Source organism: Girardinichthys multiradiatus, chromosome 20, assembly GCF_021462225.1.
Source record: "Girardinichthys multiradiatus isolate DD_20200921_A chromosome 20, DD_fGirMul_XY1, whole genome shotgun sequence".
In the NCBI taxonomy this organism is placed as follows: domain Eukaryota; kingdom Metazoa; phylum Chordata; class Actinopteri; order Cyprinodontiformes; family Goodeidae; genus Girardinichthys; species Girardinichthys multiradiatus.
In genome coordinates, this window is record NC_061812.1 from 4,943,810 (window position 1) to 4,970,847 (window position 27,038).

The 27,038-nt window shown below is 44.7% G+C and overlaps 2 protein-coding genes across 5 annotated transcripts in view; both read left to right on the top strand.

Moving 5' to 3' along the window:
- The window catches only part of il17rd (interleukin 17 receptor D), a 39,647-nt gene extending 33,871 nt beyond the window's left edge, over window positions 1-5,776 (top strand). Inside the window, exons 13-16 of the mRNA XM_047348615.1 lie at window positions 104-352; window positions 439-951; window positions 1,077-1,336; window positions 3,616-5,776. Coding sequence (XP_047204571.1) covers window positions 104-352; window positions 439-951; window positions 1,077-1,336; window positions 3,616-3,728 — 1,135 coding nt within the window. The 3' untranslated portion in view covers window positions 3,729-5,776. The remainder of the gene's footprint in view (window positions 1-103; window positions 353-438; window positions 952-1,076; window positions 1,337-3,615) is intronic.
- A 14,757-nt stretch (window positions 5,777-20,533) lies between these two features.
- arhgef3 (Rho guanine nucleotide exchange factor (GEF) 3) overlaps window positions 20,534-27,038 on the top strand; it is a 30,184-nt gene continuing 23,679 nt past the window's right edge. The window contains exons 1-2 of one of the 4 annotated variants that reach the window (XM_047348642.1): window positions 24,516-25,963; window positions 26,943-26,997. In XM_047348642.1, coding sequence (XP_047204598.1) covers window positions 25,905-25,963; window positions 26,943-26,997 — 114 coding nt within the window. In that variant the 5' untranslated portion in view covers window positions 24,516-25,904. Of the gene's footprint in view, window positions 20,914-24,515; window positions 25,964-26,942; window positions 26,998-27,038 lie in introns of those variants that run through there. The other 3 variants (XM_047348645.1, XM_047348643.1, XM_047348641.1) reach the window with 3 other exon arrangements.

The following is a 27,038-nucleotide window of genomic DNA, read 5'->3' on the forward strand; positions in this document are numbered from 1 at the left end:
TGAGAGCTGTCTCCACCCGTCACAGATGCTGGTTGTGCTTTTCAGCACCTACTGGTCATTTAACTCCTAACTTGAACCCTTTGAATTTTCTGTCACATTTCAGATATCATGTGGAAAAGAAAAGTCGCAGAGGGAAGACCCCCGTCGGTCGCCGTGGTAATGGAGGCATCTCTCCGATTGGCGGATCCCACGGCGATCTGTTTGTTGTGGCCGTGGCGATGATCGCAGAGAAGCTGCGGCTGGCGAAGCAGAGCAAGGACGGCGGGGATCAGGAGCTGAGCCGCCTCATGGCCGTATACTTCGACTATTCAACAGAAAACGACATCCCCACTGTGCTGAATCTGGCTCCCAGGTAGAAGTATTGCTGCCACCAGCTGCGGATTAACCTCATACTGAATATCAGCAGTCTCACAGGCTGTTTTTATTTCCGTGGTTTAGGCTGAAGCTCATGGATCAGCTGCCTCAGCTCTACAGTCGGCTCCATTCCAGTCAGTCCGCTTTGGCTGATCCTGAGCAGCAGCCCATCAACATCTCCAGGAGGAACTACTTCAGGAGCAAATCTGGACGCTCGCTCTACGTATCCATCTGCAACATGCACCAGCACATCAGCCAGAACCCGGACTGGTTTGAAAAGCAGCTATCTCCTGCCGGAGGGTCCTCCGCTCCGTCTGACAGGCCCTCCAAACACATTCCTCTTCCTGCGGTCCCCCCTCAGAGCCCTCCTCCAAAGCCAGCCTGCTCCTCAGCGCCACAGCCAGAGCGGCAGTTTGACTCCGGCTTGGTGCTGAATGAGGTCCTGGTGAGGACGCCTTCGCTGGACGGAGTGGATGGATTGCCAAGGAGGAACATGCTCCTGCTGTCCCCTGGCTTTAGTCCCAGTCACAGTCCGGGTCTTTGTCCCAGTCCAGAGCTGCCACACTGTTCTTTATCCATCCCGGGATCCACTTCAAGGTAAACCTGCTAAGTTAGTTATAATATTTTTGTGTGATTTCCTTTTGAGTGTTGTATTTAAGTCATTAATGAAGGTTAGCCTGACACCCCTCATCGGTTCCATTGTATTTTATTTTTCTCAACAGATTGTCCACCGGACCATCTGGAGTTTTACCTGAAGAGTCTTCTGCCTCTTCCTCAGCTCCCTGTGTCCTTCAGGACGCTCCCGGCCACACCAAGGATGGCAGCTCCACCAGTCCGGAGGTCCCACCTCCTCGCGATTCTGGAATATATGATTCATCTGTCCCGTCCTCGGAGCTTTCTATCCCCCTGATGGAGGGACTGTCACATGACCAGGCAGACTCCTCCTCTTTGGCAGATAGCGAATCGTCTTCATCAGGACTCGGTAAAGCTGCAACACTTTGTGTATTCACTGTATTCTGCAGAAATCTGAGATGCGTATTCAGAAAATGAGTTGAGAAGCAGACAGAGTCCAAAGAAAACCTTTAAGAAACCTTCAGGAAGCTCAGAAATCTGCTGCTTAGGACCAGTCATGTTAACAACTTATTAGGATTTTATGTGATAGACCAACATAAAGTAGTGCTCTGAAGAAGAAAATGACACAATGTCACAAATACAAATCTGAAAAGTGCGGTGAGTGTTTGTATCCACCCCCCTGAGTCAGTACTTTGTAGAACCACCTTTGGCTGCAGTTACAGCTGCAGGGCTTTGTTGGTTTGTCTCTACCTACTTTGCACATTTAGAGGCTGTAGGTTTTGTCTGTTTTTTGAAAAACTCAGTCAGATGACATGGAGATGGAAGTCTGGACTTTGACTAGGTCATAAATATGCTTTGACCTAAATCATTCTATTGTAGCTCTGGCTGTATGTTTAGGGTGGTTGTCCTGCTGGAAAGTGAACCTCCAACCCAGTCTAAAATCTTTTGTAGCTTCTAACAGGCCCTCCTCTTCTTCGCCCACTCTTTCTGCACTAGACTCTAAGGATAGGCGCATTAACACCCTTAATATGCTGTCCATTTATTGATCGTCTTATCTGTCTGAAGTCATGCAGAGGTGTTCTAAGATTTCATGACTTTTGGCTCATACAATGTGACATGTTTAAGTCTTGTATGATTTTGGACATGGCACAGTGTGTGCTGGGGTTCATAGGAGTCCAGTTGATAGATTCTCCCACCTGCGCTGTGGGTCTCTGCAGCTCCTCCAGAGCTACCATAGGCCTCTTAGCATCAGTTAGGAATCAGGCAGGCATCAGTTAGGAATCAGGCAGGCATCAGTTAGGAATCAGGCAGGCATCAGTCAGGCATCAGTTAGGAATCAGTCGGGAATTAGGCAGGCATTAGTTGGGAATCAGGCAGGCATCAGTTAGGAATCAGGCAGGAATCAGGCAGGCATCAGTTAGGAATCAGCTAGGAATCAGGCAGGAATCAGGCAGGCATCAGTTAGGAATCAGGCAGGCATCAGTTAGGAATCAGGCAGGCATCAGTTAGGAATCAGCTAGGAATCAGTTAGGAATCAGGCAGGCATCAGTTAGGAATCAGGCAGGCATCAGTTAGGAATCAGCTAGGAATCAGGCAGGAATCAGGCAGGCATCAGTTAGGAATCAGCTAGGAATCAGGCAGGAATCAGGCAGGCATCAGTTAGGAATCAGGCAGGAATCAGTTAGGAATCAGGCAGGCATCAGTTAGGAATCAGGCAGGCATCAGTTAGGAATCAGGCAGGAATCAGTTAGGAATCAGGCAGGAATCAGGCAGGCATCAGTTAGGAATCAGCTAGGAATCAGTTAGGAATCAGGCAGGCATCAGTTAGGAATCAGCTAGGAATCAGTTAGGAATCAGGCAGGCATCAGTTAGGAATCAGGCAGGCATCAGTTAGGAATCAGCTAGGAATCAGGCAGGAATCAGGCAGGCATCAGTTAGGAATCAGGCAAGAATCAGGCAGGCATCAGTTAGGAATCAGCTAGGAATCAGGCAGGAATCAGGCAGGCATCAGTTAGGAATCAGGCAGGAATCAGTTAGGAATCAGGCAGGAATCAGTTAGGAATCAGGCAGGCATCAGTTAGGAATCAGGCTGGCATCAGTTAGGAATCAGGCTGGCATCAGTTGGTAATCATTTAACAATATCATCTAACAATCAGGCAGGTTATATTTGTTACTATTCTTGACAATTCGTGGGATTTTCCATCCAGATGCAATAAAAATAATGTACTAGCAGCAGTAAATGTTATTTGAATGATGACTTTTAATATTCAGATGTTAAAATGCCTGAAGTGAAGTGATTAAACATAGGCCTCTTAGCTGCAACCTGTGGCTCCGGAGCCAGATGTGGCTAATTGGCCAAAAAGCTTAAAAAATGAAGGAGCAAAGCTTCTATTAATAAAGGCATTGAAAAGGTGGTTTTAGCAGTTCCTGTGTATGTTTTGATGTAATATCTGCACAAAATGCTACAACAGAAGGGGCTGACTAAAATGGGTAAAACCCCTTTAAAGTTTTTTTAAACCATAGATCTTCCTTTCACTTCCCATTTATCTAATAATTACATTAAGTACAATGGATCTGAATACTTTAGTACTGTATTTATAATAATTTCCTCCTAACTTTAAATGATTTGACATTTTCGGCATGGATTTGACAAACGTCTCGGTTGATAATGTGTTGTTGATCTTTCAGGTGACGAGGAACCACCTACTATGGCGTCGCTTCGCTGCAGCACGGCCTGTAAAGCTCAGCTGCAACACCATCATCACCTGGACCACAGTGACGCTCATGCAGCTTCACTGTAGCAGACGCTGCCAGCCAATCAACAAAGGTGAACACAGAAAGTGACTCTGGCAGGTGCTGCCATTGATTTGGAGACAAAACCAGAAGACTTAAAGGACACTGAGAAGCCCGAGAGCTGAAGTCAGTGGGAAGCTATCTGCTGGTAGTTCATCTGTAGTCGGTGGTGGTTGTCTCTGTGGTCTGAAACACTGATGTCTGTGCAATCATGGTCACACCACTACCTAGTGATTATGGTAAATACTGATTCTAGGCCTGTGTGGGTATAACCACAACATCCCAAACACTCGTCTCCCCGGGAAAGATTTGTTGGTTCCCATTGGAGGGTTTTTGAATCTGCAGACCGATCTGATCCGACCGGCTCCGACCAAAGCTGACATTCAGAAACACGATGCAGAACCAACGGTCGCTTCATGCATTTTTAGATGCAAGACACAGAAAAACTCCATATGGTATAACATCCTGCAACGAGGCTGTTGATCTCCACAGTATGGACTAAAACCAGCTAAACTCTAAATATCTTCAGTTTAGCGGTTTAAAAGTTGTTTTTTGTGAAGTGCTACTTTTTCTCTAAATGTGCCATTTTGCTGGCGTGTTTCTGGGTAACATTTTCACATAAAGACATTTTTATCCGAAGTTTTCAGCAACAATCAACAGTCTGTTGAAACTTTAATGCAAACCTTGTTAGATATATGTCTAAATTTAACACAACTGGTAAAAAAGTGGTACTAAGACCTGATAATGTGATATAATATAAATACAAGAGTTTTATTTTTTGCTTGTGAATAGAAAATTAAGTTGTATTCTTTATACATTTGTGTAACCTGTGTCACTCCTGCAATATTTTTACTGTGGTTACGTTTTCTAAGCTTTTGAAGTCTTTAGTTTTCTACATTTATAGGTAACAGTTTTTATGCTTTCACTGAACCCTCACTGAGGAACAGATGTACCGAGAGAGAGTGGTGGAAATTAAATTAAAGGTCTTCTGACTGTAGTGTAATGATTACAAGTTCAGATCAGAGACAGTGCTGTGAAAAAGTAACACCCAGGTCTGCCAGACCAAGAAATTACCTAAATAGAACCTGTCTGACAACATGAAGTAGGCTGAAAGATTCATAAAAGCAACAATTAATCACTCGATGTAAAGAAATTCAGGAACCGATGAGAAACAAAATGGTTGAAATCAATCTGGAAAGGTTTACAAAGCCATTTCTAACAATGTGGGACTCTAGTGAAATTTAAAGAGAACCAAATGGAGAAAACATGGAACAGTGGTGAACCTTCCTAGGACCAGGCAGCCTACCAAAATCACTCCAAGAACTCATCAACAACTCACCCAGGAGTTCATAAAAGAACCCTGAACAACATCTGCAGCACTGCAGGCCTCACTGCCTCAGTTCAGGTCAAAGGTCATGATTCAACAATAAGAAATTCTTGGGACTTGGTAAAAATGGCCTTCATAGGAGAAAACCATTGACCCAAAAGAACACAAAGACCCGTCTCACATTTGCCAAAAATCATCTTGATGACCTTTCATGGAGAAGACAAACGTAAACGTTTTTGAAGGGGATGCATCCTGTTACATCTCGGGTAAAACCATTACAGCATTTCAGAAAAAGAAAATCATTCACAGTCAAAAGTGGTGGTAGTGTGATGGTTTGGGGCCGGTCTGCTGCTTGAACGGGTCCATGAACCATGAATTCTGCTCTTCTCTCCTGAAGACAAATGCCCATCCATCTGTTTGTTTAAGCTCAAGCACACTGGGGTTTGCAGCAGGACAGTGATCTGAAGTACACCAGCTAGTCCACCTCTAAACAGGCTTTAGATCAGCCTAGTCAAAGTCCAGACTTAATTCTTCTTATTCTTCCAGGGTGGATGAATTAAAAAGAATAAATGTAAAATAATCCTCCACAGTGAGAGACTACTTGATGTCATTGCTGCCTAGGGTGGCACAACCAGTTCTTATGTTCAGCAGCCAATTACTGTTTCACATGAATCATGTTAGTTAGGACAGCTTTGTTTAATAAATTCTAATTTAATAACTACCATTTTATTTGCTTGGGTTATCTTTGTCTGATTATTAAAATGTATTTGATGATCTGAACATCAAGTGTGACAACAAAAGAAGCAGAAAGTAGAAGACATCTGTAAGGGATCAAAGAGATTTTCACAGCGCTGGAACTGGGTTAATTTACTGGGGAAGGATTGGTGAGCTGGCTGACCCCAGTGGAGCCTTGACAACGATGCAGGAAGTCCATAAACACACATGCTCTGTTGAAACACTAGCAGGGTCCAGCATACGTCGTGCGTCAGGGTCATGGCTCCCTGGATCAGTACCAAAGCTGACCAGCAGTTGGTCCCTGCAGCTCCAAACTCCGAGATGCTCTTAGTAACCCTGGTGTGTCTGTTCTCACTGTAGAATAATTTTGGGGAAAAATACCAGGGTATTATGATATTAACATAAAAACGTCAAACTAAAATGTGATCTTGATTTATTTTAGGACTGCACGGTGGAGCAGTGGTTAGCACTGTTGCCTTGCAGCAAGGAAGGCATGGACTCTTTCTACATGCAGTTTGCATGTTCTCCCCATGCATGCGTGGGTTCTCTCCAGGTACCCCGGCTTCCTCCCACTGTCCAAAAACATGACCGTTAGGTTAATTGGTCTGTCTAAATTGCCCTTAAGTGTGAATGGGCATGTGTGTGTTTGTGTTGCCCTGCAATGGATTGGTGACCTGTCCAGGGTGTACCCCGCCTCTCGCCCGTAGGCTGCTGGAGATAAGCACCAGCTCCCCCGTGACCCTGTATGGAAGAAGTGGGTATAGAAAATGGATGGATGGATTTATTTAAATCAGAAAAGGAACAATTGCTACTGCTGCTAAAACATTTTACCACAGGCATAATGTCATAGATAATGGTTATTTCAAACTGAATAAACATTGACTAAATTTAGACGTTCTGAAGCGTTTATTGTGAAAATATCCCTTTTAACCATTCTGCTTTTTATGAATTAACACAAGGACAGCAAGCTGATAGTATCTGCTCAGGTTAGCAGCATACAGCTGGCTGCTTAACTGTCATGTTTCTGTTAGCTGTCGGCCGTAGTCTCAAGGCAACCTTACCTTTAGTAATGGCGCTCTTTTAGTCTCATCATAAGTGTTTGTGTTTTTTGCTTCCATAAATATTTCTTGAAAGTGAGGGAAAAGTGTGGCAGCTTTTCAGCCAGCTGACCTTCATTGCACAGCAACAGGTCATCTCATTAATCTGAAAGATTATCATGATGGGAAATTTTAACCAGCCTATTATCTTTACTGATTCTTTCCCACCTGGTGCTGCTACTCGGCACCCCTCCAGATGCCACGGACTCTGCTCTGGTGGTGATGACCAGCTGTGTGTGGGACAGTGAAGATCTGATGGATCTACTAGGCAAGTATGTCTCTAGTGACACCTTCACCAACCTCTTTCGATAGACTGTTGGATGCTTCAGCTACTGCCTGTAATGCTTTTCTAATTCCCTCTAGTGCTGAATCATTAGTTACTTTAGTCCTAAATTAATCATACCCATTCAACTAAGAAGTTTATTTCTGTCAGGAAATTAAACAGCCATCCCACAAGACATGATAAAAAATGATAGAAGGAGCCTTCATCTTGTAATTATTACATTTTGTTTACATTTTAATAAAAAATGGCATGTGGAAAATGTTGTATATGCTCCCCAATAATCAGTGGTAAATTTTTTATTGGCTCTGCTGCAGTCAAACCCTTCTTATAATATCTGAGCAACATTTTGCATGTTTCCTTTTGTAATTTGATGTTTGATGATAAGCAGCAGGTCTTTGAGGTTGGAAGGCATCCTTGCCATCACCTTAATCTTTAGTTCCCTCCATAGATTCAAGTCAGGACTCTGGCTGGGCTGTAGAATCCTTCGCCATCAAGCAGGAAGCTGTTGCATATCTGAGATGCAACGCTTGATTTCAACAAATGTTTTCCTGTTTCATACCAGATCCTAACTGAATCAGGAGAAATGTAATTTCCAAGTCAAGGTAAACAGCGCCATCTAGTGATTATGTGGGTCATGAGACAGGGCAAAGAACTGAGGTGGCAGGGTGAAGATGACAGATTGAATGAGTGGTTATTCAACGCTGCTTGGAGCTTTAATTTGAAAACACAAAGTAAGTAAAATAATTCCAGGAAATGCTTCAGTTTGAACATTATAAGATATTCTCTGAGCGAACTAGTAATGTGTTATAAAACAATACAAATAATGTAATTAGTGGTTCACATTTCCTTGATTTCTTTGTAAGGATGGGGCCTGTAATTAAGTTTTTCTACAGCATTTATATTCTAATCTTAATCTTTCTTATAAAGTTAGTTTCAGGAGAGGTTACTGGTTTCTCTTCAGGCCCCAAAACACAAAGCATTTTGTTTATTTATGTATTTTGGATAAGAACTGAAGTTCTAAGAGTTCTAAGACGATCCCAGCCGCAGGATTGCTGCTTTGAAGATCTGGGGTCTCTGGCTCAGGGGTCTCTACCTGTGCTACCATGAATAACACGAATTACCAAGAACTGGAAAGTTTTAGGATTTGTGAAGATTCTTGAAATTTAGCAAATATTCGGGTTCAATTTTTGATGCTCAAGCTTCAGTTATGACGCAGGTAAATAAATATAAAGATAAATCATGAGATTTGGCTTGATTTGCATAAATATCAAGAATTCAGATTTACAATAATCCATTAAGAATACTGCACGAACATTACCAATTAGTCAGGAATCAGGCAGGCATCAGTTAGGAATCAGGCAGGCATCAGTTAGGAATCAGGCAGGCATCAGTTAGGAATCAGTCAGGAATCAGGCAGGCATCAGTTAGGAATCAGGCAGGCATCAGTTAGGAATCAGGCAGGCATCAGTTAGGAATCAGGCAGGAATCAGGCAGGCATCAGTTAGGAATCAGTCAGGCATCAGTTAGGAATCAGTCAGGAATCAGGCAGGCATCAGTTAGGAATCAGGCAGGCATCAGTTAGGAATCAGGCAGGCATCAGTTAGGAATCAGGCAGGAATCAGGCAGGCATCAGTTAGGAATCAGTCAGGAATCAGGCAGGCATCAGTTAGGAATCAGGCAGGCATCAGTTAGGAATCAGGCAGGCATCAGTTAGGAATCAGGCAGGCATCAGTTAGGAATCGTGCAGGAATCAGGCAGGCATCAGTTAGGAATCGTGCAGGAATCAGGCAGGCATCAGTTAGGAATCAGGCAGGAATCAGTTAGGAATCAGTCAGGCATCAGTTAGGAATCAGGCAGGCATCAGTTAGGAATCAGGCAGGCATCAGTTAGGAATCAGTCAGGCATCAGTTAGGAATCAGTCAGGAATCAGGCAGGCATCAGTTAGGAATCAGGCAGGCATCAGTTAGGAATCAGGCAGGCATCAGTTAGGAATCAGGCAGGAATCAGGCAGGCATCAGTTAGGAATCAGTCAGGAATCAGGCAGGCATCAGTTAGGAATCAGGCAGGCATCAGTTAGGAATCAGGCAGGCATCAGTTAGGAATCAGGCAGGCATCAGTTAGGAATCGTGCAGGAATCAGGCAGGCATCAGTTAGGAATCGTGCAGGAATCAGGCAGGCATCAGTTAGGAATCAGGCAGGAATCAGTTAGGAATCAGTCAGGAATCAGTTAGGAATCAGCTAGGAATCAGGCAGGCATCAGTTGGGAATCAGGCAGGCATCAGTTAGGAATCAGGCAGGCATCAGTTAGGAATCAGTCAGGAATCAGTCAGGCATCAGTTAGGAATCAGCTAGGAATCAGGCAGGCATCAGTTGGGAATCAGGCAGGCATCAGTTAGGAATCAGGCAGGCATCAGTTAGGAATCAGGCAGGCATCAGTTAGGAATCAGTCAGGAATCAGTCAGGCATCAGTTAGGAATCAGCTAGGAATCAGGCAGGCATCAGTTAGGAATCAGGCAGGCATCAGTTAGGAATCAGGCAGGCATCAGTTAGGAATCAGGCAGGCATCAGGCAGGCATCAGTTAGGAATCAGGCAGGCATCAGTTAGGAATCAGGCAGGCATCAGTTAGGAATCAGGCAGGCATCAGTTAGGAATCAGGCAGGCATCAGTTAGGAATCAGGCAGGCATCAGTTAGGAATCAGGCAGGCATCAGTTAGGAATCAGGCAGGCATCAGTTAGGAATCAGGCAGGCATCAGGCAGGCATCAGTTAGGAATCAGGCAGGCATCAGTTAGGAATCAGGCAGGCATCAGGCAGGCATCAGTTAGGAATCAGGCAGGCATCAGTTAGGAATCAGGCAGGCATCAGTTAGGAATCAGGCAGGCATCAGTTAGGAATCAGGCAGGCATCAGTTAGGAATCAGGCAGGCATCAGTTAGGAATCAGACAGGCATCAGGCAGGCATCAGTTAGGAATCAGGCAGGCATCAGTTAGGAATCAGGCAGGCATCAGTTAGGAATCAGGCAGGCATCAGTTAGGAATCGTGCAGGAATCAGGCAGGCATCAGTTAGGAATCAGGCAGGAATCAGGCAGGCATCAGTTAGGAATCAGGCAGGAATCAGGCAGGCATCAGTTAGGAATCAGTCAGGCATCAGTTAGGAATCAGTCAGGAATCAGGCAGGCATCAGTTAGGAATCAGGCAGGCATCAGTTAGGAATCAGGCAGGCATCAGTTAGGAATCAGGCAGGAATCAGGCAGGCATCAGTTAGGAATCAGTCAGGAATCAGGCAGGCATCAGTTAGGAATCAGGCAGGCATCAGTTAGGAATCAGGCAGGCATCAGTTAGGAATCGTGCAGGAATCAGGCAGGCATCAGTTAGGAATCGTGCAGGAATCAGGCAGGCATCAGTTAGGAATCAGGCAGGAATCAGTTAGGAATCAGTCAGGCATCAGTTAGGAATCAGGCAGGCATCAGTTAGGAATCAGGCAGGCATCAGTTAGGAATCAGTCAGGCATCAGTTAGGAATCAGTCAGGAATCAGGCAGGCATCAGTTAGGAATCAGGCAGGCATCAGTTAGGAATCAGGCAGGCATCAGTTAGGAATCAGGCAGGAATCAGGCAGGCATCAGTTAGGAATCAGTCAGGAATCAGGCAGGCATCAGTTAGGAATCAGGCAGGAATCAGGCAGGCATCAGTTAGGAATCAGGCAGGCATCAGTTAGGAATCAGGCAGGCATCAGTTAGGAATCAGGCAGGCATCAGTTAGGAATCAGGCAGGCATCAGTTAGGAATCAGGCAGGCATCAGTCAGGCATCAGTTAGGAATCAGCTAGGAATCAGGCAGGCATCAGTTAGGAATCAGTCGGGAATTAGGCAGGCATTAGTTGGGAATCAGGCAGGCATCAGTTAGGAATCAGGCAGGCATCAGTTAGGAATCAGGCAGGCATCAGTTAGGAATCAGCTAGGAATCAGGCAGGAATCAGGCAGGCATCAGTTAGGAATCAGCTAGGAATCAGGCAGGAATCAGGCAGGCATCAGTTAGGAATCAGGCGGGAATCAGGCAGGCATCAGTTAGGAATCAGGCAGGAATCAGTTAGGCATCAGGCAGGCATCAGTTAGGAATCAGGCAGGAATCAGTTAGGAATCAGGCAGGCATCAGTTAGGAATCAGCTAGGAATCAGGCAGGAATCAGGCAGGCATCAGTTAGGAATCAGGCAGGCATCAGTTAGGAATCAGCTAGGAATCAGGCAGGAATCAGGCAGGCATCAGTTAGGAATCAGGCAGGAATCAGTTAGGAATCAGGCAGGCATCAGTTAGGAATCAGGCAAGAATCAGTTAGGAATCAAGCAGGCATCAGTTAGGAATCAGGCGGGAATCAGGCAGGCATCAGTTAGGAATCAGGCGGGAATCAGGCAGGCATCAGTTAGGAATCAGGCTGGCATCAGTTGGTAATCATTTAACAATATCATCTAACAATCAGGCAGGTTATATTTGTTACTATTCTTGACAATTCGTGGGATTTTCCATCCAGATGCAATAAAAATAATGTACTAGCAGCAGTAAATGTTATTTGAATGATGACTTTTAATATTCAGATGTTAAAATGCCTGAAGTGAAGTGATTAAACTAAATATCTGGTTCTTGGACATCAAATGTAATAACAAAATCGATTAAAAAAAACGAATTACCAAGAACTGGAAAGTCTTAGGATTTGTGAAGATTCTTGAAATTTAGCAAATATTCGGGTTCAATTTTTGATGCTCAAGCTTCAGTTATGACGCAGGTAAATAAATATAAAGATAAATCATGAGATTTGGCTTGATTTGCATAAATATCAAGAATTCAGATTTACAATAATCCATTAAGAATACTGCACGAACATTACCAATTAGTCAGGAATCAGGCAGGCATCAGTTAGGAATCAGGCAGGCATCAGTTAGGAATCAGGCAGGCATCAGTTAGGAATCAGTCAGGAATCAGGCAGGCATCAGTTAGGAATCAGGCAGGCATCAGTTAGGAATCAGGCAGGCATCAGTTAGGAATCAGGCAGGAATCAGGCAGGCATCAGTTAGGAATCAGTCAGGCATCAGTTAGGAATCAGTCAGGAATCAGGCAGGCATCAGTTAGGAATCAGGCAGGCATCAGTTAGGAATCAGGCAGGCATCAGTTAGGAATCAGGCAGGAATCAGGCAGGCATCAGTTAGGAATCAGTCAGGAATCAGGCAGGCATCAGTTAGGAATCAGGCAGGCATCAGTTAGGAATCAGGCAGGCATCAGTTAGGAATCGTGCAGGAATCAGGCAGGCATCAGTTAGGAATCGTGCAGGAATCAGGCAGGCATCAGTTAGGAATCAGGCAGGAATCAGTTAGGAATCAGTCAGGCATCAGTTAGGAATCAGGCAGGCATCAGTTAGGAATCAGGCAGGCATCAGTTAGGAATCAGTCAGGCATCAGTTAGGAATCAGTCAGGAATCAGGCAGGCATCAGTTAGGAATCAGGCAGGCATCAGTTAGGAATCAGGCAGGCATCAGTTAGGAATCAGGCAGGAATCAGGCAGGCATCAGTTAGGAATCAGTCAGGAATCAGGCAGGCATCAGTTAGGAATCAGGCAGGCATCAGTTAGGAATCAGGCAGGCATCAGTTAGGAATCAGGCAGGCATCAGTTAGGAATCGTGCAGGAATCAGGCAGGCATCAGTTAGGAATCGTGCAGGAATCAGGCAGGCATCAGTTAGGAATCAGGCAGGAATCAGTTAGGAATCAGTCAGGAATCAGTTAGGAATCAGCTAGGAATCAGGCAGGCATCAGTTGGGAATCAGGCAGGCATCAGTTAGGAATCAGGCAGGCATCAGTTAGGAATCAGTCAGGAATCAGTCAGGCATCAGTTAGGAATCAGCTAGGAATCAGGCAGGCATCAGTTGGGAATCAGGCAGGCATCAGTTAGGAATCAGGCAGGCATCAGTTAGGAATCAGGCAGGCATCAGTTAGGAATCAGGCAGGCATCAGTTAGGAATCAGTCAGGAATCAGTCAGGCATCAGTTAGGAATCAGCTAGGAATCAGGCAGGCATCAGTTAGGAATCAGGCAGGCATCAGTTAGGAATCAGGCAGGCATCAGTTAGGAATCAGGCAGGCATCAGTTAGGAATCAGGCAGGCATCAGGCAGGCATCAGTTAGGAATCAGGCAGGCATCAGTTAGGAATCAGGCAGGCATCAGTTAGGAATCAGGCAGGCATCAGTTAGGAATCAGGCAGGCATCAGTTAGGAATCAGGCAGGCATCAGTTAGGAATCAGTCAGGCATCAGTTAGGAATCAGTCAGGAATCAGGCAGGCATCAGTTAGGAATCAGGCAGGCATCAGTTAGGAATCAGGCAGGCATCAGTTAGGAATCAGGCAGGAATCAGGCAGGCATCAGTTAGGAATCAGTCAGGAATCAGGCAGGCATCAGTTAGGAATCAGGCAGGCATCAGTTAGGAATCAGGAAGGCATCAGTTAGGAATCAGGCAGGCATCAGTTAGGAATCGTGCAGGAATCAGGCAGGCATCAGTTAGGAATCAGGCAGGAATCAGGCAGGCATCAGTTAGGAATCAGTCAGGCATCAGTTAGGAATCAGTCAGGAATCAGGCAGGCATCAGTTAGGAATCAGGCAGGCATCAGTTAGGAATCAGGCAGGCATCAGTTAGGAATCAGGCAGGAATCAGGCAGGCATCAGTTAGGAATCAGTCAGGAATCAGGCAGGCATCAGTTAGGAATCAGGCAGGCATCAGTTAGGAATCAGGCAGGCATCAGTTAGGAATCAGGCAGGCATCAGTTAGGAATCGTGCAGGAATCAGGCAGGCATCAGTTAGGAATCGTGCAGGAATCAGGCAGGCATCAGTTAGGAATCAGGCAGGAATCAGTTAGGAATCAGTCAGGAATCAGTTAGGAATCAGCTAGGAATCAGGCAGGCATCAGTTGGGAATCAGGCAGGCATCAGTTAGGAATCAGGCAGGCATCAGTTAGGAATCAGTCAGGAATCAGTCAGGCATCAGTTAGGAATCAGCTAGGAATCAGGCAGGCATCAGTTGGGAATCAGGCAGGCATCAGTTAGGAATCAGGCAGGCATCAGTTAGGAATCAGGCAGGCATCAGTTAGGAATCAGGCAGGCATCAGTTAGGAATCAGTCAGGAATCAGTCAGGCATCAGTTAGGAATCAGCTAGGAATCAGGCAGGCATCAGTTAGGAATCAGGCAGGCATCAGTTAGGAATCAGGCAGGCATCAGTTAGGAATCAGGCAGGCATCAGTTAGGAATCAGGCAGGCATCAGTTAGGAATCAGGCAGGCATCAGTTAGGAATCAGGCAGGCATCAGTTAGGAATCAGTCAGGCATCAGTTAGGAATCAGTCAGGAATCAGGCAGGCATCAGTTAGGAATCAGGCAGGCATCAGTTAGGAATCAGGCAGGCATCAGTTAGGAATCAGGCAGGAATCAGGCAGGCATCAGTTAGGAATCAGTCAGGAATCAGGCAGGCATCAGTTAGGAATCAGGCAGGCATCAGTTAGGAATCAGGAAGGCATCAGTTAGGAATCAGGCAGGCATCAGTTAGGAATCGTGCAGGAATCAGGCAGGCATCAGTTAGGAATCAGGCAGGAATCAGGCAGGCATCAGTTAGGAATCAGTCAGGAATCAGTTAGGAATCAGTCAGGAATCAGTTAGGAATCAGCTAGGAATCAGGCAGGCATCAGTTGGGAATCAGGCAGGCATCAGTTAGGAATCAGGCAGGCATCAGTTAGGAATCAGTCAGGAATCAGTCAGGCATCAGTTAGGAATCAGGCAGGCATCAGTTGGGAATCAGGCAGGCATCAGTTAGGAATCAGGCAGGCATCAGTTAGGAATCAGGCAGGCATCAGTTAGGAATCAGTCAGGAATCAGTCAGGCATCAGTTAGGAATCAGCTAGGAATCAGGCAGGCATCAGTTAGGAATCAGGCAGGCATCAGTTAGGAATCAGGCAGGCATCAGTTAGGAATCAGGCAGGCATCAGTTAGGAATCAGGCAGGCATCAGTTAGGAATCAGTCAGGAATCAGGCAGGCATCAGTTAGGAATCAGGCAGGCATCAGTTAGGAATCAGGCAGGCATCAGGCAGGCATCAGTTAGGAATCGTGCAGGAATCAGGCAGGCATCAGTTAGGAATCAGGCAGGAATCAGTTAGGAAGCAGTCAGGCATCAGTTAGGAATCAGGCAGGCATCAGTTAGGAATCAGGCAGGCATCAGTTAGGAATCAGTCAGGCATCAGTTAGGAATCAGTCAGGAATCAGGCAGGCATCAGTTAGGAATCAGGCAGGCATCAGTTAGGAATCAGGCAGGCATCAGTTAGGAATCAGGCAGGAATCAGGCAGGCATCAGTTAGGAATCAGTCAGGAATCAGGCAGGCATCAGTTAGGAATCAGGCAGGCATCAGTTAGGAATCAGGCAAGCATCAGTTAGGAATCAGCTAGGAATCAGGCAGGAATCAGGCAGGCATCAGTTAGGAATCAGCTAGGAATCAGGCAGGAATCAGGCAGGCATCAGTTAGGAATCGTGCAGGAATCAGGCAGGCATCAGTTAGGAATCAGGCAGGAATCAGTTAGGAATCAGTCAGGAATCAGTTAGGAATCAGCTAGGAATCAGGCAGGCATCAGTTGGGAATCAGGCAGGCATCAGTTAGGAATCAGGCAGGCATCAGTTAGGAATCAGTCAGGAATCAGTCAGGCATCAGTTAGGAATCAGCTAGGAATCAGGCAGGCATCAGTTGGGAATCAGGCAGGCATCAGTTAGGAATCAGGCAGGCATCAGTTAGGAATCAGGCAGGCATCAGTTAGGAATCAGTCAGGAATCAGTCAGGCATCAGTTAGGAATCAGCTAGGAATCAGGCAGGCATCAGTTAGGAATCAGGCAGGCATCAGTTAGGAATCAGGCAGGCATCAGTTAGGAATCAGGCAGGCATCAGTTAGGAATCAGGCAGGCATCAGTTAGGAATCAGGCAGGCATCAGGCAGGCATCAGTTAGGAATCAGGCAGGCATCAGTTAGGAATCAGGCAGGCATCAGTTAGGAATCAGGCAGGCATCAGTTAGGAATCAGGCAGGCATCAGTTAGGAATCAGGCAGGCATCAGTTAGGAATCAGTCAGGCATCAGTTAGGAATCAGTCAGGAATCAGGCAGGCATCAGTTAGGAATCAGGCAGGCATCAGTTAGGAATCAGGCAGGCATCAGTTAGGAATCAGGCAGGAATCAGGCAGGCATCAGTTAGGAATCAGTCAGGAATCAGGCAGGCATCAGTTAGGAATCAGGCAGGCATCAGTTAGGAATCAGGAAGGCATCAGTTAGGAATCAGGCAGGCATCAGTTAGGAATCGTGCAGGAATCAGGCAGGCATCAGTTAGGAATCAGGCAGGAATCAGGCAGGCATCAGTTAGGAATCAGTCAGGAATCAGTTAGGAATCAGTCAGGAATCAGTTAGGAATCAGCTAGGAATCAGGCAGGCATCAGTTGGGAATCAGGCAGGCATCAGTTAGGAATCAGGCAGGCATCAGTTAGGAATCAGTCAGGAATCAGTCAGGCATCAGTTAGGAATCAGGCAGGCATCAGTTGGGAATCAGGCAGGCATCAGTTAGGAATCAGGCAGGCATCAGTTAGGAATCAGGCAGGCATCAGTTAGGAATCAGTCAGGAATCAGTCAGGCATCAGTTAGGAATCAGCTAGGAATCAGGCAGGCATCAGTTAGGAATCAGGCAGGCATCAGTTAGGAATCAGGCAGGCATCAGTTAGGAATCAGGCAGGCATCAGTTAGGAATCAGGCAGGCATCAGTTAGGAATCAGGCAGGCATCAGTTAGGAATCAGTCAGGAATCAGGCAGGCATCAGTTAGGAATCAGGCAGGCATCAGTTAGGAATCAGGCAGGCATCAGTTAGGAATCAGGCAGGCATCAGTTAGGAATCAGGCAGGCATCAGTTAGGAATCGTGCAGGAATCAGGCAGGCATCAGTTAGGAATCAGGCAGGAGTCAGTTAGGAATCAGTCAGGAATCAGTTAGGAATCAGCTAGGAATCAGGCAGGCATCAGTTGGGAATCAGGCAGGCATCAGTTAGGAATCAGGCAGGCATCAGTTAGGAATCAGTCAGGAATCAGTCAGGCATCAGTTAGGAATCAGCTAGGAATCAGGCAGGCATCAGTTAGGAATCAGGCAGGCATCAGTTAGGAATCAGGCAGGCATCAGTTAGGAATCAGGCAGGCATCTGTTAGGAATCAGGCAGGCATCAGGCAGGCATCAGTTAGGAATCAGGCAGGCATCAGTTAGGAATCAGGCAGGCATCAGTTAGGAATCAGGCAGGCATCAGTTAGGAATCAGGCAGGCATCAGTTAGGAATCAGGCAGGCATCAGGCAGGCATCAGTTAGGAATCAGGCAGGCATCAGTTAGGAATCAGGCAGGCATCAGGCAGGCATCAGTTAGGAATCAGGCAGGCATCAGTTAGGAATCAGGCAGGCATCAGTTAGGAATCAGGCAGGCATCAGTTAGGAATCAGGCAGGCATCAGTTAGGAATCAGGCAGGCATCAGTTAGGAATCAGACAGGCATCAGGCAGGCATCAGTTAGGAATCAGGCAGGCATCAGTTAGGAATCAGGCAGGCATCAGTTAGGAATCAGGCAGGCATCAGTTAGGAATCAGGCAGGCATCAGTTAGGAATCGTGCAGGAATCAGGCAGGCATCAGTTAGGAATCAGGCAGGAATCAGGCAGGCATCAGTTAGGAATCAGGCAGGCATCAGTTAGGAATCAGGCAGGCATCAGTTAGGAATCAGGCAGGCATCAGTCAGGCATCAGTTAGGAATCAGCTAGGAATCAGGCAGGCATCAGTTAGGAATCAGGCAGGCATCAGTTAGGAATCAGGCAGGCATCAGTTAGGAATCAGCTAGGAATCAGGCAGGAATCAGGCAGGCATCAGTTAGGAATCAGCTAGGAATCAGGCAGGAATCAGGCAGGCATCAGTTAGGAATCAGGCGGGAATCAGGCAGGCATCAGTTAGGAATCAGGCAGGAATCAGTTAGGCATCAGGCAGGCATCAGTTAGGAATCAGGCAGGCATCAGTTAGGAATCAGGCAGGCATCAGTTAGGAATCAGCTAGGAATCAGGCAGGAATCAGGCAGGCATCAGTTAGGAATCAGGCAGGCATCAGTTAGGAATCAGCTAGGAATCAGGCAGGAATCAGGCAGGCATCAGTTAGGAATCAGGCAGGAATCAGTTAGGAATCAGGCAGGCATCAGTTAGGAATCAGGCAGGCATCAGTTAGGAATCAGGCAGGCATCAGTCAGGCATCAGTTAGGAATCAGCTAGGAATCAGGCAGGCATCAGTTAGGAATCAGGCAGGCATCAGTTAGGAATCAGGCAGGCATCAGTTAGGAATCAGCTAGGAATCAGGCAGGAATCAGGCAGGCATCAGTTAGGAATCAGCTAGGAATCAGGCAGGAATCAGGCAGGCATCAGTTAGGAATCAGGCAGGAATCAGTTAGGCATCAGGCAGGCATCAGTTAGGAATCAGGCAGGAATCAGTTAGGAATCAGGCAGGCATCAGTTAGGAATCAGCTAGGAATCAGGCAGGAATCAGGCAGGCATCAGTTAGGAATCAGGCAGGCATCAGTTAGGAATCAGCTAGGAATCAGGCAGGAATCAGGCAGGCATCAGTTAGGAATCAGGCAGGAATCAGTTAGGAATCAGGCAGGCATCAGTTAGGAATCAGGCAGGAATCAGTTAGGAATCAAGCAGGCATCAGTTAGGAATCAGGCGGGAATCAGGCAGGCATCAGTTAGGAATCAGGCGGGAATCAGGCAGGCATCAGTTAGGAATCAGGCTGGCATCAGTTGGTAATCATTTAACAATATCATCTAACAATCAGGCAGGTTATATTTGTTACTATTCTTGACAATTCGTGGGATTTTCCATCCAGATGCAATAAAAATAATGTACTAGCAGCAGTAAATGTTATTTGAATGATGACTTTTAATATTCAGATGTTAAAATGCCTGAAATGAAGTGATTAAACTAAATATCTGGTTCTTGGACATCAAATGTAATAACAAAATCGATTAAAAAAAACTTAAATTTCCTTTCTTTATTATTTCCTTTTTTTAATTAATCATTATTTTATTTTTCCAAAGGTGGAAGAGAAATTTGGGCAGTTTCAAGGGTCTGTGTGGAACAGGGCCTTTGAAAGTTAAGCAGCTTTCTTGATATCTTTTGGGATGGCCTGGAGCTGCTCGGTTTGGATTCAAAACCGGTTCAGTCAATATGTGAGCATTTTGGACACGCAGAGGGAAAACAAAATGTTGTGCACACAATAATAAGAGAAGGCATAGCATTTAATGCCAAACAAATGTTTATAGAAACCTGGCCTGGCTTGGTGAAATGTTCAGAGACTTTAGTTCAGAACCATCGGTACTGGCACTTCAACCCAGAATAGGTCAACAAGGACTACTCAACCAATCAAAAGGAGACATTAACCTATAACCATTTCGTTCTTCCTCTGTGATGGTACAGAAGTGTGATCTCAACCACAACATTTCATCTGAACCAAACTGTCTGCTGACAGTTGTTTCACCTGCAAGGACTTTGCCCCGACCAACTGAGTTTAAAGGTTCAATCAAGTAAGAGATTCAGAAATGAGTCCAGGAGGGTGTGATGAGGAGTCATCCAGGGAGACTTGTTGGAGGCCTGGGAGGTGGATTCAGCGTGGGGTATGGTCTCAGAGCACTCGAGCCAACTTAAGAGCCCCGACATGGCACCTAGAACAAGGGGGAAGAGTGAATAGAAGTGAGAGATGAGGCTGGGAAGTAGGGGGGTGATGGGTGAGGGCAGTGAGGTAGAGGAGGAAGAGATGAGGGATAAAGTGATGCCCTGTAGGGGGAAAGGGAGGGTGGGTACAAAAGAACATAACAAACTGAGGAGGTGGGGTGGGTATGAATAAAATGCTAGGTGGTTGGAGGTGTGGTTGAGGCGCCACTGCACCCGAACCAATGCTAACACATTAATTTCATGTTGCACAGTAAATACATTTTAATCATCTAATTATTGCACAGGATTAAAGCAGCTTCACACTCTATTTGATTAAGTATGGATTGTTTTAATTTAACGGACCTGCATGATCCCTTAGTTTAGTCTTATTGAACTGAGCTGCAGAAAATCCAATCGTTCTGGAGATAAATGATCAAAAATCCAAGGTTGGTTGATTTGACTCTTCGCGTCTCAGTGATTTTACCTCTGGTGTCACTCTGTCTCCTGGAGCTCCTAATTATAGATGGCTGTTTCTTCCCCCGGCAGCCGTCACTTCCTGTTTGTCCAGTGGCAACTGAGTGGACAAACACACATATTGTGAAGGAGTTCCTGAGGGTCTGTGAATCCACTCAGGGAGAAGGTGAAATTCAAGGGTGAACAGAAGGACTAAGAAGAGCCGCAGACTAAGAAGCAGGACGTTTTGAAGGGATAAACTGGAGGAAGAGAAAAGATAAATGTCCACTTCTAAGGAGACAGAGAAGTTAGAAGTAAAATGTGACTGTGAAGGAGGTGATGCAAAGGAGGAGAACCTGGTGCAAGTGTTTGAAGGCGTATGTGGAGGAGAAAAGGGAGGACAGCTGATGTGACTTTGGGGAACAAAGAAGGTGACCTGGAGAGGGAGGAGTAGCTGATCAACAGGTTCTGTGGTGGAGGAGTAAATCTGGTCCTGATGATGGGCTGCTGTCTCTTTGTTTATTATCGGGTAAGTCTGGGCTCAGATGTTTTGTCTCAGGATGGATTTCAGCTTTTATTTAATCTGTAGCTTTACAGTGTGTGTCAGCTCATTTCAAAGGAGAACGCTAACTTTCACTGCAACAACTTCAGTTACTTTTCAGCTATTTTTAAACTCTTTATAAGTAAGGTTTCTAGTTTGGTGTTTTTGCATTCACTCATTTCAAAGTAACGAGAAAATGTAGAGCCCCTGGAAACAAACAGCTGCAAAACTGTTTCTTGTGCAGACATTTTTTTTAAATAATTTTCTTTCAAACCTTTTCTTACATATTTTAAACCAAGAATCTTTTTCTGTTTGTTTTGAAGTTTGAACTTTGGACATAATGTCCTCCTGAACCATTGTCCACGTGAGGCATTGTTCCTTCAGCCGGAACGTGTGCAGGAACTGAAAACCAAGGGCTCTGACCCTCCTCTCCCTCTCGTTTTTCTTCCAGCGTGATTTTTATGGCCTGAATATGGCTGATTATGTGTCTACATCAAATGCCTGTAATCACAGTCTGGTTCTAGCACAGATCTGGTCCACCTTTTCATGGGCAGGATGAAATCCACTCCTCTAAATCTGAGGTTCAACAATTGGTTGGTGATTCCTTTCCAATGTTCTTGAGTAAACTCTCCTAGGGAGGCTTGGAAGTGTGATCCCTCGATTTTTGGTACAGTCTTTGGTTCCACGTGGTCTTCAGCATCTTGGGGCATCTCATCCTCTCTGGTGATCTGCCACCAGGGATCTCTGCCATGGTGATGGACTTGTAATCCTCTGACTTCTAAGACGCTGCGTCCTCCATGGAGGACATGGGGACTGTAATATTGGTTTTCCAGAAATTTACTCAAGGCCAAACAAAAGTCCTTCTCCATAACCCATTTGAAAACAGACGCTTTAGTCCTTCTGACCACCAGGTACTTGTTTGCTGTTGTAAGAATGTTTATGACTGTATCTCTTAAGATATTTTGTTGGCGGTGCTGTGGGGGAATGGGATGCCCGGGTTCCTCTTCTGGTTTGAGAACATCAAGATCTCATCTTTGCTTTATGCAGATGACATGGTTCTGTTGACCTTGACCTTCAGACTGCACTGGTGTGAATAACAGCCGAGTGTGAAGCAGCAAGAACAAAAGTCAGTTCCTCTGAGGCGATGGTTGTCAACTGCAAAAATGTGGGTTGTTCACTATAGGCTGGGGCTCAAGCAGAGAATTCAGCTGTCTTTGTGTCTTGTTCAGCATGAATGATGGTAGGAAGAAACAACTGATGTTCAGATGGATTGTGAGCTCTGGTCCATCATAATTAAGAATTAAGAAATAGCTGAACCAAATGGCAAAGTTTTTGATTTGCTGATCTGTCTACATTTCAAGACTCATGGTCATGAGGTATGGATCATGACCGAAAAATGACCTCCCAGAAAAAAACAGCTTTAGATAAGCCTCCTCCATTGGGTGGCTGGTTTCTGCCTCAGAGACAAGGTTAGAAAGTTCGTCATCTAGGATGCTCAGAGTAGAGCCTCTCTTCCGGTGCATCAAAAGGAGTCTGGTGAGATGGTTCAGAAATCCAATCTGGATGCTCCTTGGGCACCTTCTGGGAATTTCCTAATAGTAACTCTATTCCATTAGTACCTGCTTGGCTGAACTCAACTCTACATGTTTGGGGTCACTTTCCTCTACATTGGAGTGCCACCATAATGTGGGTGGGGGTGTGTGATGTGTATGTATTTCATCATCAGCCACCAAGCACAAACATGTTTGCATCCTTGTCTTTGAACCACAGTGTTGATTTCAGTGTTGCTATTTTCCTTAAAGCTCAGAATGCGCTCATTCGCTGTAGCATTTTGTTATATTGCCAGGTTGCTTTTTGTGATGGAGTTTCTCTTATGACTCAGCCAGTGATGCCACCCCCCTAGACAATCAGTGTCTGTCAATCATCTGACGTCACATTTTCTTCTCGATTCGGCTCGCTTGGAACCCCCACCGAGTAGATACTAAAAGGGTAGCTGGTACAAAAAACCAGTACCTAATGGAAAACCCTAAAAACCGAGTCGAGCTGACCTGGGCCAAGCTGAGCTGAGTCAAGTAAGTACTGGTGAAAAAGGGGTTTGGGAGAACACCCCAGGGCAGATCCAGAGCCAGTTAAAATGACTAAAGACCCCTTCTGGCCTGGGAATGGCTTGGAATTTCTCAGAATGAGCTGGAGAATGTTATCCATGATTTTATGTCATTGAGTAAAACACAGTTAGACCCAAAATGTATTCCTACCCCTGACAGATTTAATTTTTCTGACATGTTTCTTCTGACGTTAATGTTTGGAGTGACCCATCTGTGGACAGAGCTAAAGATTAGGATGATGGCAAGGAGGCCTTTCAACTTCAAAGACTTGGAGCTCCTCAACAAAACCAAAACATCAAAATACCAGTAAAAACATGCAACAAGCTGCTCAGCAATTATTGGAACTGTTTCATTGTTGAAATGCCAATTAAGAATTTTTCCACTGATTATTGAGAAGGGTATAAATAATAATACTTAATTCTCAAAATTGGTATGGCTCTTTCACATTATTTTATTAATTTGAGAGAAGCCTGTCTGACTTTATATCAGAAACAAGCTTCTTTGTCGATTTAAAATAATTTTATATCTAAATCTGCCAAGAGAGTGATTAATTCTGGCTCCCACTGACTGGTCTGTGGCACAAAAGTCAATTAATTAATCAATTCCTGACAGATTCACCTTAAACACATTATGTGTGCAGTATACCTGTCCAAAGAATCAGTTTCTTCCATTCCAATCGCTCCATCATCATGGGACAGACCAAGGAGCTGTCGAAGGACATCGGGCTCAAGATAATAGATCTGCTCAATGCTCTTATAGACTCCAAGACCATCAGCAAGAACCTCCGTGAGAAGTTGTTGGTGTGATTATTCAGAGGTGGAAGAAATATAAAATGACCATCATTAGCCCTCAGTCTGAAGCTCCATTCCTCATGGTGTAAGGATGATCATGATGGAGGTGAGAGATCAACCCACAACTACACAGGAGGAGATTGTTATTGATCTGAAGGTCTTTGGGACCACAGTGACCCAAGTCACCATGGAAACACACTACACTCAGGGGGTTGAAACCTCAAAGCTCTCTGCTGAAGAAGGCACATCTACCGTCTAAAGTTTGTCACTGAGCATCTATAAGATTTACTGAAGGAATGTGAGTTCTGCAGCCAGATGAAAGCAGAATCAAAATACTGATGATCTGAGCAACATCAACCTCATAGTCACTCATCGAGGTGGAAGTATTCATGGTGTTGGAAAAAGTATTCATGTCTCCGGTTGTTAAAGTTCACAAATATTTGTTCCCAGGGATCTTGCCAGACTCCCTGTTTGTCTGACCAACATGTCAACTCTGCTACAAACCCACCACTGGAAAAACAAAAACGGTCTGAACGTGTTCATTTTTTTTACTGTAAGAGACAAACAGTGACTGTGGTTAGAAGCAACATTTTGGATGAAATTTTAGCTTTAAACTGACTCTATGGATGAGTCTAATTTCAGGTAGTTTACAGGAGATGAAGGAAATTGGCCTTATATGGAATAAAGATAAATAAGATAAGATTAGACTTTATTTATCCCACAATGGAGAAATAAATTTATGTATTTATTTTATAAAAAATAAATAACCTTTTTTCTGATTTCTGCAGTGACGCTGAGTTAATGTTGTGTAACATCTGGAAAACAACATTGGAGTCGGGACACAACACTGAACAAACAGCAGACTTCCTGCTATTGTCTCTCCGATCCCAACATCCTTCTTCTTCTGCCTTCCAGTTTTCGTCTTCTTCTCCTCTGTTCTGCTGTCCCCTGCTGTATGTGATTATTTTTTTCCCTCTTCTTGTCGCCATGGCAGCAGACAGGAAGTGTTTGGTTCCTTGTTCATGTTGTTGTGCCTGACTGTAAATCACGGAAGTCAAAGTCACAGCAAAGACTCAAGCATGAAGAGAGTTAATGCCATGAGGTTTAGATGTGAGTCAGCAGAGATCATTGCCTTATCCACGTAATAAAAGGGTGTTAGCCAACAGGACAAAGATGAGTCCTTTTCAGAAGTATTACTGTAAGTTTTTGGTTAAAAAGTGTTTGCCCTAAATTGTTTCCAGACAATGAAGGAAAATCCCAGAAACTCTCCACGTCCAAACAAACAAAGATACTTCAGCACTTGAAGATTGTCAGATATAACAGAAAGAAAATTTTGTTTCCTCTGATTCACAAAACATCTGAATCGATCCATCCACCCATTCGTTGCCTTCTGCTGATCCAACATCGGGTCGTGGGGATAACAGGACCAGGAGGCATCTCTTACCTTGGCGACACTCTCCATCTCCTTCTGGGGATCCCGTAATGATAATGAATGTTTCAAACACAATAATAATAATGATGATATGCTGCATTTTGCAGAGTGAAAGCAGAGCAGTGAAATGAAGCAGCAGAGAGCTCTGAGTTCATAACTAAATTTTGCCTTTATGTGCTGTTTAAAAACCTTCAGCCAGTCACTACTTCCCAATGTTTTTCCATTTAAGGACACAGACGTTCCTGTAACTGTCACGATTCTCCTGTGCTTTGAGTTTTGCGTATATCTCTCTGCACTTTCCTGTTCAGTTGCTGTTATTCTAGTTGTTCTTATTAGATTAGGTTCATGGTCCATTCTGGTGATATTTCTGTTACTCCTCTGTGTTAACTAGCCTCCCTCCTTCAGCTGCTCCACATTTCTCCTGATTAGCTCTACTAGTTAATTGGTCCTTTCTCCACCCTGCCTCTGTATTTAAGCTCTCAGGTTTTCATTGCTTGCAAGTGTTTCCTGATGTTGGTCTTACCCAGCCTGTTCCTGCCCGATGCGTCTTTGTACGTCATCCGTTCTGTTCTGATTAAATACTTTAACTCACCATGAGGCTCAGACCCTCTTGTTTAAACTTTGGTCCTGTACAACCTCAACTCTGTTATAATGTGGGTTTCTGTTGGACCAATATGCGGGGAAGAACTCTTGAAGCTCGAAGTTTGCAGGTAAGACGATACTTTATTGCTCATGGCTGGACACGGACAGGGTACCAGGCGTGCACACAAACACAAACAACACATAAGGAACGTGACCAGACAATCAGGGGAAAACACAGAAAAGGTGTGGGCTTGGGGTGCAGGGAAACAGAAAACAAAGGACTGGATTAGGTAAAATAACAAAACACAAACTCAAAAACTCAAAACAGAAGCAGGTATGACAAACACTACATGTCAGAAACCTTTTAAAGGGATCTTAAACAATAGTTTTAATGCTGTCGGAAGGTCTTTTATGATTTTTCTTTACGTCTTTTACTTTAACTTTTGTTAACGTTGATCAACTGAAATTTGTTTTAAATGTGTATGGGTGCCCATCTCCAGCAGCCATTGGGCAAGATGGTCTGGTCTGGTACATGCAAGTCCATCACCGGGCAACAAAACCATGCATGCAGACTCACAACTAAGGACAATTTAGAGAGTCCAATTAACCTGTCATGGTTTTGGACTGTGGGAGGAAGCCGGAGTACCAGGAGAGAACACACGCATGCATGGGGAGAACATGCAAACTCCCCAAAATATTTTTAACTCCCTGAAATATTTTTATTTGCTGAGCAAAAAAAAAATACTTCCATCTGAAGATGAATTCTTAACCTTTGGTTAAAATTTAAAGAATTACATTCTAAAATGAAAATGATTTCATTTTCAGAGTTTTTGTCAGAAAATGAACTTGAAGAAAGTAGCAAAGTTTACAGAAAGATATCTGTCAGCTTCTACTCACTATTGTTAAAAGTTAATAGAGCAAGGGATAATTTTCTACAAGAATTAAAAACCTGAAAGTCATCATAGGTCTTCTAGGCTCTCAGATGTTAACAGGGAGATTCATTATTTTAAAAATAAAGCTGGAGAGTCTCTGTGGAGATGACAAGTTAAAAGATCAAGGGTTTGTCCACACAATGAACTGACCTTTGATCTTTGCCTTTTCACTCAGCTTTAGTCCGAAGAAACCCTCTAGAAAGCCACCTGATTTAAACAACTGCCAGAAGGTTTGGCTGCTCAGAGGTAAACCTTAAAGACTAAATCAAAT